At 39.6% G+C, this 12,642-nt stretch overlaps 1 protein-coding gene across 1 annotated transcript in view; it reads left to right on the plus strand.

Annotated features, from left to right (window-relative positions):
- F7 (coagulation factor VII) overlaps positions 1-4,388 on the plus strand; it is a 29,449-nt gene extending 25,061 nt beyond the window's left edge. Inside the window, exon 8 of the mRNA XM_001374240.4 lies at positions 3,696-4,388. Coding sequence (XP_001374277.3) covers positions 3,696-4,273 — 578 coding nt within the window. The 3' untranslated portion in view covers positions 4,274-4,388. The remainder of the gene's footprint in view (positions 1-3,695) is intronic.
- The last annotated feature ends 8,254 nt before the right edge of the window (positions 4,389-12,642 follow it).

A 12,642-nucleotide genomic window follows, 5' to 3' on the forward strand; every position in this document is an offset into this window, starting at 1 on the left:
TGTTATAGAAAAGCCAGAGGGTCTAGTTGTTTCAATACTGCTCTGAAGCTGCCTGGAAATTTATAACGCAGATATTTTGGCTATATTAGTCCCCACTGGAACTTCTACGACTTAAAGGACCAGTAGTCTCTTTCACATTAGCCCCATCTAGCAGCTCAGGACTAAAACAAACAGGGTGAGAGGAGAGTGGGCTGACTCTGGATTGAGTTGCAGAAGGAATTTGTGGTCTTTATTAGCTCCCTGTGGTTTCCTGAGGTGGGGAGGGGACAGAATTGGTCCCTCTAAGGCCTAGAAATCATACCTCCAATTCCTACTCTGGGTTTTAGGTTCTCTACCCACTTAGCCAAGAAAGATCCATAGCTTTCCCAAATTAGAACTCTTATTCTTTGCTTTGTAGCTCTCCTCTGTTGAGAGAACAAGGGAGAGAGACAGTTTGGTCTCTCTACTCATCCCCTACTCTCTTCATCCAAAAAAATCAACCAGCATTTGTTATCTACCCAACTATGCGCCAAGAATGACACAATCCCTACTTGCCACGTGCTTACACAAGGTCTGTATTCTGAATTCAACAAAAATTTAAGTGTCAATTATGTGCAAGACAGCAGGGATACAAAGAGAGATCCAACACAATTTCTATTTCAATTACAATTTCTGTTCTCAAGGAGTTTCATAATGAATAGGGGGAATGTATGCAAGGGATACAAGAGAGAATATATTAGAAGCAACACCCTCACAGCCCTATTAGCCAAGAGTTGCAGTTGAGTTTAGCCAGAGTTTAGCGACAGCCTTGTCGCTAGGAGGGCTAAGTCCCAACAGACCTTACACCAGTGGCAAAAACGAGCTTCTCTGGAGACATCCATCATGCCAGGGTTATGTCAGAGGTAGTTGGGGAAAAGGGCAGATGCAAGGAAGACTCCTTTAAGGGCAGAAGTTGAAGTAGTTTTAGTTCTAGAACTGATTTCCTTGACTGGGCAACTGATTCTTTCTTCCTTCCTTTCTTTCTTTCCTTCCTTCCTTCCTTTCTCTTTTTCTTTTTTCCTTCCTTCTTTCCTTTCTTTTTCTAAACCCTTACCTTCAATCTTAATATTAATTCTAAGAGTGGCATTGGTTAGGCAGTTAGAGATAAAGGATTTGCCCAGGTTCACAAAGCTAGTAAGTATCTGAGGCCACATTTGAACCCTGATTCCAGCCTGACTTTCTATCCACTTTGCTACCCAGCTGCCCCAAGTCAATGATTTTCTTTTCTTTTTCCATTTCTTTTCTTTTTTTCTAATTACGTGTGGAAACAATTTTATACCATTGTTTTCTGACATTTTGTGATTCAGAGTCTCTCCCTCCTTCCCTACTCACCTTCCCAGAGGGACTAAGTGGTCCTTTATAGGTTATACCAGTTTTTTTTATGAAATGCATATTTCCATATTCCCAATGCTATAGCAATGATTTTATTTCTTAGAATTTTTATTTCTTAGAATTTCTTCTGTCTTAGAATCAACACTTCATATTGGTTCTAAGGCAGAAGAGTGGTAAAGATTAGGCAATGGGGTTAATTGACTTGCCCAGGGTCACACAGCTCAAAAGTGTCTGAGGCCACATTTGAACCCAGGAACTTCTATCTCTAAGGCCTAACTAGCTGCCCTCTTGGGGTTTTCTCAACAACTATACAAGAGTGGTCTCCCATTTTCTTTTCCAGTTCATTTTACGTATAAGGAAACTGAGGTGAACAGAGTGATGTGACTTACCCAGGGTTACACAGCTATGAAGTATCTGAGGCCAGATTTGAACTTGGGAAGATGAGTCTTCCTAACTTCAGGTCTGGCACAATATTCACTGTTCCATCTAGCTTCCCTTTCCTGTGGATAGCTTAACAATTAAAGTACAGAGAAGAGAAGGCAAAGAGGGTATACAGAAAAACTTGAAGACCAAATTGTCTACTTCACATGTAAAGAGTGATCCAAACAGGGTTTTCTATTTCTTGCCTTCTCAATGGGTGGAGAAGGAGACTATCTAGGGCTGAAAAAAAGTAAAATTTAATGTTGTTGTTTTTTTCAAAAGTGCATCAAAATCCCTCTCTGAGCTTTGGGATGACCATAACTGGACAAAAACAGTCCTAGACTACAGTTAGACAGACAGAAAAGATTCTACTGTGTAGATACATATTTTCATATACAGGGACAGGTAGATAGGGAGCAGACTTGTCATTTCATTGATTTAGGTTACTCATGGTGAGGAACTCCTGGTTTAGGTTGGCACTATCTCTGCAAAGTTATAGCCTTGAGAGCTACCTACAAAACTGAGATGTTCAGTGACTTGCCCAGAGTCACATAGTCAATATGTATCTGAGGCATGGCTTGAATCTATGTTTTCCTGGCCAGGCTGACAACAAGGTGGCACAGTGGCTAGAGTGCTGGCCCTGAAGTCAGGAAGTCTCATCTTATTCAAATCTGGCCTTAGACACTGTAATAGATAATATTTTGAGGGTGTATATTTGATGGATACTAGATAACTAATGGATCAGGTAGTTATCTTCTTTTTGCCTAACCTCCTCCCTCTTCTCAGAAGCCTTTCAGCCTCCCCTCCCCCCCTTTTCAATCTCCCTCAAGTCACTCAGTATAAGCTGTGAGGTTTCAGTGAAATAGCTCTTAATCTTCTTTGTCAAACAAGGAATTTATTTGGGGGAGACAGATCAAGGGTGGAGGATAAGGTAAGAGGGTTGGGATATCCCTATTCTCTACAGTGAATGTTAGGTTGGAGGATATTGAGAGAAATGGCAATTCAGTCACTAGCATGAAACAGATCCAGTCAGAGAAATATATAAGGACAATTGTCCTTCTTCTGCCTTCAAATCAGCCAAGCCACCTCCAACTTGATTATACCAAGTCCCAAAGATAACACTAGCTTCTTCCTTCACCTCAGCCAGCAAACCAAAAGCCTTAAATCCACTCAAACAGTTGGCTCTTGCCTCCAACTGTTTCCCAGGCACATTCCAAATGGAATCTTCATTTGACTGATAGCTGACCCATCTCCAGCTTCTTGTCTTGCTGCATGCCTTGTAAATTTTCTCTTCCACAACACTTATTCGCTCGTGATCCTAGGCAAATCACTTAACTCTGTTTGCCTCAGTTTCCTAATCTGTAAAATGAGCTGGAGAAGGAAATGGGAAACCACTCCAGTATCTTTGCCAAGAAAACCCAAAATAGGTTCAGGAAGAGTCTGACACGAATAACTGACTCAACAACAACAAACCTCCTAGCTCCAGGTGATTTTCTCTCCAGTTCACCACACTGCCTCCGAGTCTATGTAATTATGTGCAAAATTTAAATTTAATTTAATTTGAAATTTAAACTAATATGATTTATTAATTTTACTTTAACTAAACATTTAATAATAAGTCATTCTATGCAAAAAGAAATTCAATTCAAACATTTTTTTAAATGCTTACTTTGTTCTGGAAGCAAATACAACATAATTTGGGAAGGAGGGGAATTTGATGAATTTAATTCAGAGAAAGATGTCTATGACCATCTTTTCCAGAAGAGAATATACAAATTACTCTACTGTTCTTGGGATGAATCCTTTCCAAATCAAGCATTGTCTTAAAGGCCATGCAGTAAGGAATGTATCAACCTATAGAAATACAGACCTTTAGGTAGAGAAGCTCATGAGGATGCTACAGAGGTCACTTTATTCCCTCCCAGGTGAGCACAAAATAGACAAAGACGAAGGAACGGAACAGAAGAGAAACGTTGCTGATATCATCATTCACAAGCAGTACGTTAGGCTGAAAATCAACCATGACATCGCCCTGGTCCGTCTGCAAAAGCCCGTAAACTTCACAGACTATGTGGTGCCCCTGTGCTTGCCTGAGAAGGCATTCTCTGAGAACCATCTGGCTTATATCAGGTTTTCCTCAGTGACTGGCTGGGGCCAGCTCCTGGACAGGGGGGTCACATCTTTAGAGCTCATGATGATTAAGGTGCCCCGGCTAAAGACCCAAGACTGCCTCGAGCAAATGAAGAGGACGCCCCAAACACCTGCCATTACTGAGAACATGTTCTGTGCAGGCTTCCTGGATGGGACCAAGGATTCCTGCAAGGGGGACAGTGGAGGACCCCACGCCACCAAGTACAAGGGCACTTGGTATCTAACTGGGATTGTCAGCTGGGGGGAAGGTTGCGCATCAGTGGGGCACTATGGGATTTATACAAGGGTCTCCAAATATATCGACTGGCTGAATACACACATAAATCCCAATTCTTCCTTTTCAGTTAGTTGACACTAATCCTCTCCTACACCAATGGTTACTCATAAGATGTCTTTAGTATCTACTGTAACTGGAATAAAGTACTTACCATTTGAAACCCTTCTTAGCAATAAATCCAATCGCATTATTGTGTGTGTGTGCGTATGTGTCAGAAGAAAGGCTTGTATTCACAAACTACAACTGCCCAATTATAGGTGGACTCTCTAGGAGTACTTGCAAAGCTAGACTGACAATGAATAAACACCTTTTATAGTTTATATGTAACATATTTATTATATGTTTATATGTTGTTACATTTATATACTTACATATTGTTACATTATACTATGTTATGTTGCATTGTACCACATTTCCACAGCTCTGCTGTATGGATGAACAGAGAACTGTGGAGTAAAATAACTTTAGGAAATAAGGCAACCAGAGAAGGCTTGCCACACACTCTGTAAGGCAAGACAATAGAGGATGCATAAGAAGACACAGGGAAGCTATATTTCCCTTTATTACAGTTAGACTGTCACCAAGAAATATGAACACAGTCACCGAGAGAGTCAGAACTAGGGTATGGCTATCAGGGTTTTGATTCAAGGCATCAGATTTTAGAGATGTAAAAATAGAATGCACTCTTTCAGTAGAGGAGGAATAAGTAAAGTTAACACTTAACAAAATACTTCATTAAAATAGGAGGATACAGGTTATCCATTTGGAAGGCAAGACAGTGATTAATTCCGTCTCCTAAATTGGTATTACTTACACGATTATTTTCACATCATGAATTAAAAGGATCCTTTTATGCTGCTTGATTCAAGTGGCAAAATAACTAACCTTCAGATAAGGAGGCCATTTAGTAGCAGCATAAGAATTAGTTGTCATTGATCATATTTCTTGAAGTCATCACAAATCTTGTATATGAGGCATACTTAAAAATGAATAGCTTGACTTATTGTTAAAACCAGCTTCTGTGATCCTACTAAAATAAGATGCAAAAAAGCATGACCTTTGTCCTGCTTAGGAATGATGACTTGAGGATCCTTAGGATGCGTCTGGCACTTGATGGCATAACCACAAACCAGAATAGTTTGAGACCCCATCGTCTGGCTAAATGTTTGTGTTAATTGTGTGATTACCACTAAATCCATAAAGTTGAGATCACAATGGGTGAGTTTTATCCATGAATTCTCATGGGAAAGTGGGGGTCACTAAAGAGCATCTACTAATCTTTCTGTGAACTGTAGCAATGGACAGGATAAGAGAAAGAATGCAATCAGGTAGTTTTCAATATCCCAAGAACTAAGAGGAAGCTAAATAGCACAATGAATAGGGAGAGAACTGGGGTCAGAAATCCAGCCTTGTTGGCTAAGTGACCCTGGGTAAATCATTTAACCTCTGTCTATTTTGGTTTCCTTAATTATCAATCAATAAGCATTTATAAAATGCCTATTATGTGCTAAATACCAGAGATATAAAAAGAAGTTTAAAAAATAGGCCCTGTCCTTAGGAAGCTCAAGTCTTGAGAGAGACAAGCTAGAGACAAGACAAATAGGAAATAAGTAATAGAAGGAAGGCATTAGAATTAAGAGGGATTGAGGAAAAGTTTCTAGTAGAAGATGGAATTTTAGTTGGGACTTGAAAGAAGCCAGAAAAGTGAATAGATGGAGATAAGGAAGGAGAGCATTCCTGGCCCAGAGGACAGCCAGAGAAGCCCTTCATGAAACAGTAAAGGCCAGTGTCCCTGGATTGTAGAGGTCATAGAGGCTTATCCTCTCTCTGATTTCTTTCTTCACTCTTTCTAAAATTTGTAAATAAATTGTTAATAAATCTCTTTGGAATTAATTAAATTCCTGGTGACCACTCTTAAACAATCAAGTCCAACCCTTCAAAAAATAACCCCTTTTAACCCTTACACTCCTCTCTCATCTTCATATCAACTAGTTCCTTCACTGCTACCTATAAGCACTCCTAGGGTGGCCCCTTCCTTAATCATCCTTCCCTTGACCTTGTCGTTTCATCAAGTTATCATTACAAATCTTCCTCCTTTTGAAAGTAAAGTTTTTGCCCTCTGGCCTTGGATTACTCCACTCAAGTGAAACTGGTCTTTCCAAAGACTATCTCAGTTGCTACATCTGTTGGTCTTCTTTCAGCTCTCATCATTTTTTATTTCTCTGCAGCTTAAACAAATTTGTAAACTACCATTCTGGTAACATTACCGTTACTCTCACAACAATTTCAGGTATCCTTTATGGTAGTTTCAAGAATCAAAAAGTGAGAGAACTCACTTATTCCAAAATAATTCTTGTGTTCTGAGAAAAATGAGGCAGCTAGGTGGTGAGGGGATAGAGCATCAAGACTGGAGTTAGGAAGACTTACTGACTTCAGTATCTTCCTAGCTCTGTGGCCCTGAGCAAAAGTCACTTAAACCCATTTGCCTCGGTTTCCTCGTCTGTTGAGTGAGCTATCGAAGGAAATGGCAAAGCACTTAAGTATCTTTTTTTGCCAAGAAACCCCAAATTGGGTCACAGAGTTAGACATTACTGACACAAATGAACAACACAACAATCCGAGAAAATATGCAGCCTTATTTGCACTCCTGAATCATAGTTTTGCATCATCAACTGATGCACTTGATCACCATTTGTCTGTCCTGTAAGAGCCTCAAACTCAACAGATTCAATACATTATCTTCCTTCCAAAAACTTGTTCGACTTCCAAATCTCCCTATTTCTGTTGAAGGGATCACTGTCCTTCTGGTCCCCCAAGCTCAGCACTTCAAAGTCATCCTTGACTTTTCCCATTCTGTAGTCACCCCTCTATATCCAACCAGTTTCCAAGTGTTATCATTTCTACCTACCCAGTCTCTCTTGTGTCTTGCCCAAGGTCCCACAGCTAGTAAGTATCTAAGGCTGAATTTGAACTGATGAAGAAGTATAATTGCATGTCTTCTATTATGGTAATCCCACCTTAATTCCCAAACCCCTCCTAAATTGTTCCAGTGAGACCCTCTATCTAACCCAAGAATATTGGGAAATGGGAACCACAGTATACTGTCTTTTAGGTTACCTCAGTCCAATACAGTAAGAGGAGCTCTAGGATTACATTTACACAATCAATATTAACATCTTGGCTTTGACACTTAACAGCTGTGCTGTAATTGGTAAATTGTGTTTCACAACTGTGAAACTGAGTTTCATCTGTAGTCTGGGAATCTACCCCAATTACCTCACAGTGGATATCATGAGGATCAAATGAAATAGTGTGTAATAGTCTGTTGTAATCATAAATGTCTACACAAATAAGGTAGTATGCTTATAATTATTTTTCTGTGTAAGCTCCAGACTCTGCTTCTGCTCATGACAGTCTCATAAAGAAAAATGAAAATGTCACAATCCCCTGCTATGCCATCTTCTTACTATGATGATGAACTCTGTCTGTATGAACCACTCCTCCTAATACCAGATGGTGTTGTCACATTCCAACACACAACCCACCTGGCACATGCCATTGTACCAGAGGGCTGCCTGATATCCCACTGACCCTTGGAGAGTACTTTGGGACACCAAGTCATCTCCAGGGTCCTAGAATTTAGAGTTGCTCTAGGAATGGAAGTATCTGGAGACCCAGAGAAGATAAGAATCTTCGCCCTCTTCTTTTTCTGAAATATATGAGAAAAAAAAAAAACAAGCTTCTTTGGTGTCCTCTACTTCTTAATCTGGACTCGGTCCTGGTCTAAATTCAAGCCGATATTCTCCCTTTCTTTGTTCTTCCCCTCATTTCCCCTTCCTCCTTCCTCTCCTCTAGTCTTATCCCAGATTCAATCTCATATAAATCCCTTCCCCTCTTTGTCCCCCATCTTTCTCCATTTTCCTCCCCTTAATTCATCTCCTAGCTAGGAAAGCTCACCTTCCTTCCTCCCCATCTCTCCTGCCCCTAAATAACTCCAATTGAATCAAATCACTCAGTCTTCACCGATATTGATAAGAGCAAGTGAGGAGTCCCAAACCTCAGGGACAGAAGAAAGTGGGCACTACCAAAATCAAACTTAAGAAGCAAATTATTGCAATCTACCAAGTCATGTAGATATAATCAACAGATTATATATCTACGCATACATAAATTATATGCATCAATAATACTCATTATATCTGAATAGTTTCATCCAATATGTATTTTTGAATCTTCAAAGTTTCTATCAATGTCACCATCATTCTCTTAGTCATTCAGACTCTAGACCTTGAAGCATCATCAATTCTTCCTTCTCTTCTCCCCTGTCCAAATAGTATCTGTCCCCTTTTCTTCATTAGCACAGTTGTTAAACATTGGCTCAGCCTCTTATTACATTGTCTTAGGCAGCTATAACAGCTTCTTAATTTTCTCCCATTTTATACTATCTCTCTTCTCCAATTCATCCTCCACAAAAGAACCTCCCTAAAGAGTAGTAATGACCATGTTCCTTCCTTGCTCAAAAATCTTCAAGAGCTCCCTATTACAAAACAAAGTCTCAGCCTGCCATTGAAATCACTCCATAGTTGGCCTGTTGCGTATTTATCTAGACCTATTTCACATCAGTCCTCTTTACATGCTCTGTTCTAGCCAAACTACAGATATCCTGTCCCCACACTGCAAGGCATTAGAAATGCATAAACTTTTTTGGCACTCTGTGCCACAGAAGAAGTCTGAATTATTTTTTCTTTTATGGGGTGTTTACAGTAAAAGAAATTGCATATATTTGTGGTATTAAAAGATAAAATATGTTGATATTACACAATACTATACATATATTTTATGCATTTCTGAATTTTCAAACTTTCTCTTGGCGTCATCTGCTGATCTTTGTATATTGTCTGCAGCTTCCACAAAACTCCCCACCAAAATTACCATTTAATTTCTTATGGCAATCTGTGATAGATCAAAACCACAATGGGGAAAGTCACAATATGGAAGGGAGACCTATATTTCTTAAACACAAGATGCCACCCCCCCACCTACATGCATTTACATAGGTTGTATCCATGCCTAGGATATACAGTCTATTCATCTCACCTATAAACAATCTTTTCTCCTCTTAAGGTTCATATCAGGAACAATCTCTTCTGAGAAGGCTTCCCTGGTCCACTCCCACCCCATGAAAATATTTTTCTTCTTCCTCAAATTTTCCTAGGCCACCTTTTCTGGACCTCTCCTTGTTCCCAACACATTCTGATTTTTACATATGCCACTTCCTTCCCAGCATATTATAAGCACCTTGAGGACAAGAATTGTTCCATTTTTTTTTCATCTTCATGTTAGTAGGTACATGTGTTGCCTATATAGATATGTCCATGTGTGTCTATTTAGATGTGACTCCACAAAAAAAAGTATGAAGAAATATCTCTAAAGCTTCCTCTTTTTAAAGTCCACTCTCCTGGATGTGGCAAAATTGGGACATTAATACATTGCTGGTGGAGTTGTGAATTGATCAAATCATTCTGGAAGGCAATTTGGAATCATGCCCAAAGGGCACTAAAAGAGTGCCTGCCCAAGAGATAATAAGGAAAAAGACTTGTACAAGAATATTTATAGCCACACGCTTTGTGGTGGCAAAAAAATTGGAAAATGAGGGGATGCCCTCCAATTGGGGAATGGCTGAACACATTGTGGTATATGTTGGTGATGGAATACTATTGTGCTAAAAGGAATAATAAAGTAGAGGAATTCCATGGGAACTGGAATGAGCTCCAGGAAGTGATGCAGAGCGAGAGGAGCAGAACAAGGAGAACATTGTACACAGAGGCTGATACACTGTGGTACAATCAAACATAATGGACTTCTCTACTAGCAGCAATCCAATGATCCAGGACAATTCTGAGGGACTTGTGAGAAAGAGCGCTATTCACATCCAGAGGAAGAACTGTGGGAATAGAAAAATAGAAGAAAAACAACTGCTTGATCACATGGGTCAATGGGGATATGATTGGGAATGTAGACTCTAAATGATCACTCTAGTGCAAATATCAATAATATGGAAATAGGTCTTGTTCAATGACACATATAAAACCCAGTGGAATTGCCCATCAGCTATGGGAGGGGGGAAGGGGAGGGAAGGGGAGGGAAAGAACATGAATCTTGTAACCATAAAAAAAAATTGTAAATTAATTAAATAAAATTAAATATTTTAAAAATAATGATAATAAATAAAGTCCACCCTCCTCCAAGGAGTATTTTGGTTCCTGTTAGGATTGGAAACAGGAGATTAACACTAGAGTCTAGCCTCTGTGCTCTTCTTAAAGAAATGGCATACGGCTAGAATTACATCTATTTGTCCTAAATATTATTAGTATAAGGGAGATTTTTTAGGTTCAAGCTATACTCTTGATTGTATTACTTAATACACTGTAATAAGGAAAGAGTGCCCCAGGTCACATATTCAAGACTTTACTCCCTTCCCATGAAAAAACGCCAGTTCCACAAAGATCACCCAGACCACAGCAAATAAACCCATTTATCTAAGCTGAAAACGAAAGAAAGAAAGAAAGAAAGAAAGAAAGAAAGAAAGAAAGAAAGAAAGAAAGAAAGAAAGAAAGAAAGAAAGAAAGAAAGAAAGAAAGAAAGAAAGAAAGAAAGAAAGAAAGAAAGAAAAGAAAAGAAAAGAAAAGAAAAGAAAAGAAAAGAAAAGAAAAATCGAAGAACTGAGAATGTACTGAAAAGGACACAGAATAAATGAGCACTCTCAGCTGGGAGCAAGCTAGCTCAACCAAGCAGATTTCAGCCCCTCCAGATCTCACCCAAGAAGAAAATTCCTTGAAGTCTCTAACATAGTAAGTTCCCTGGTATAGAAAGTTGGTCCATCATCAATATACCAGTTCTACATGCTGGCTTCTTTTCAGTCTTTCTCTCTCTACTGAGAATCTGGAACCAAGGATATCCTACCCCAAAACTGGAAGCCAAAAGACTAAAATCTTTCCTAACCCAAGCTCTCACCATCCCCCAGCCCCTTACCCAGGTATGATGGATTGAATAATCAATCTCCACCAATGAGAAGTCTTATGCAAATGGCTCTTGAACCACAAGATGTATTTATAGCTATAGTACCCGCCCCTATTTCTTGCAAATAGTAGGAATTACCAAATATTGAATTATATGTTAATGATAGAAGCTTCTATGGACCATAAGAAACCAGAGAGTAGTTTTGTCCAATATTATCTAAGTCTCTTTAGAAACAACCAAAGATGATGTCTCTATTGAGGTGCCAGGATCATGAATCTTGCAATGCAAAGAGGAATTCAGCTCTGATCAAGAGCTTATTTGTCTTATCAGGCAGAGCAAAATGTGCAATATCATTTCCTTTTCTTTAGAAAATTTTGTTCTCTTTCAAGCAGTACATATATATATATGTATATATATATATATATATAATTTTGTAATTAATTAATGATCTCTCTTTTCTGCAGATTCAGTTTACTCTAAATTTGGCATTCAAGGAAATATTTCCTAACTATGGCACATTATTAAGAATTGATTAGAGACCCTGAAATAGAATCTTGCAGTCTGATGAAGAGACTGACCTGGGGGGCAGGGAAGAGGAGCTGAGGATGCTGGGAGAATAGGAGCTAAGAGAGTTCTGAACCAATGGATGGGCACTTCCAGCCAGGGAAGGTGACTGCCAGGAGCACTTCCTGAGGGTCAGAGAGATTCCTGAAGCTAGGAGGACAAAGAACCTGATTTCCACCTTGCTATATACCTGCCTCCTGCTAGAAGATCCTCCACAAACCCTCCCCATTAGACTCCTCAAGACTGACCTAGAGTCAGTTGGACTCTCAGTCAGGGGCCAAGCTGCCCTCTCATTTGGGTCTTTTCCTCTTTCCACCATTCCCTGGTTAGATAATAAAGATATCAGCTTAAGTTAGTGTAAAGTTAAGAGATAAGGAACCGGGTGTTTGGACAAAAGGCTTTGAGGCATCAAGCCTCCAGCAAAGGACCTTAGACTTCAAACATCTGTTGAATTTAATTATTAGGGATCTCCTAATCCCTCCATCCTGCTTCCTGATCTCTCCTGCCTTCATTCCTCATCCCTTTCAAAATAAATTTCAGTTATTGTCAGTTACAGATTGGTTAGTTTTCTTGAAAGATAGAGATTGGGTGTGTGGGCACAGGATCAAAAGGTGAAACCCTTGTTTCATCTGGGACAAGCAAAGAGCCAGCTTGTCACTGGGGTTATAGGGAAGGGTCTCACAACAAAGACTTGTACCCTTGACAGGGACTGTCTGGGATATCACATCCTCCCAGCAGTTTGAGCCCACATTCAAGGGAAGAGAAGTAGACAGATTCCTTCTCTTTCTCTCTCTGTGGTCCTTAGTTCTGAGGTCAGCTAACCCTGGGGAAGGAGAGATACAACCATCTCTTCACAGACT

The sequence above is a fragment of the Monodelphis domestica genome, chromosome 8 (genome assembly GCF_027887165.1).
Source record: "Monodelphis domestica isolate mMonDom1 chromosome 8, mMonDom1.pri, whole genome shotgun sequence".
Classification (NCBI taxonomy): domain Eukaryota; kingdom Metazoa; phylum Chordata; class Mammalia; order Didelphimorphia; family Didelphidae; genus Monodelphis; species Monodelphis domestica.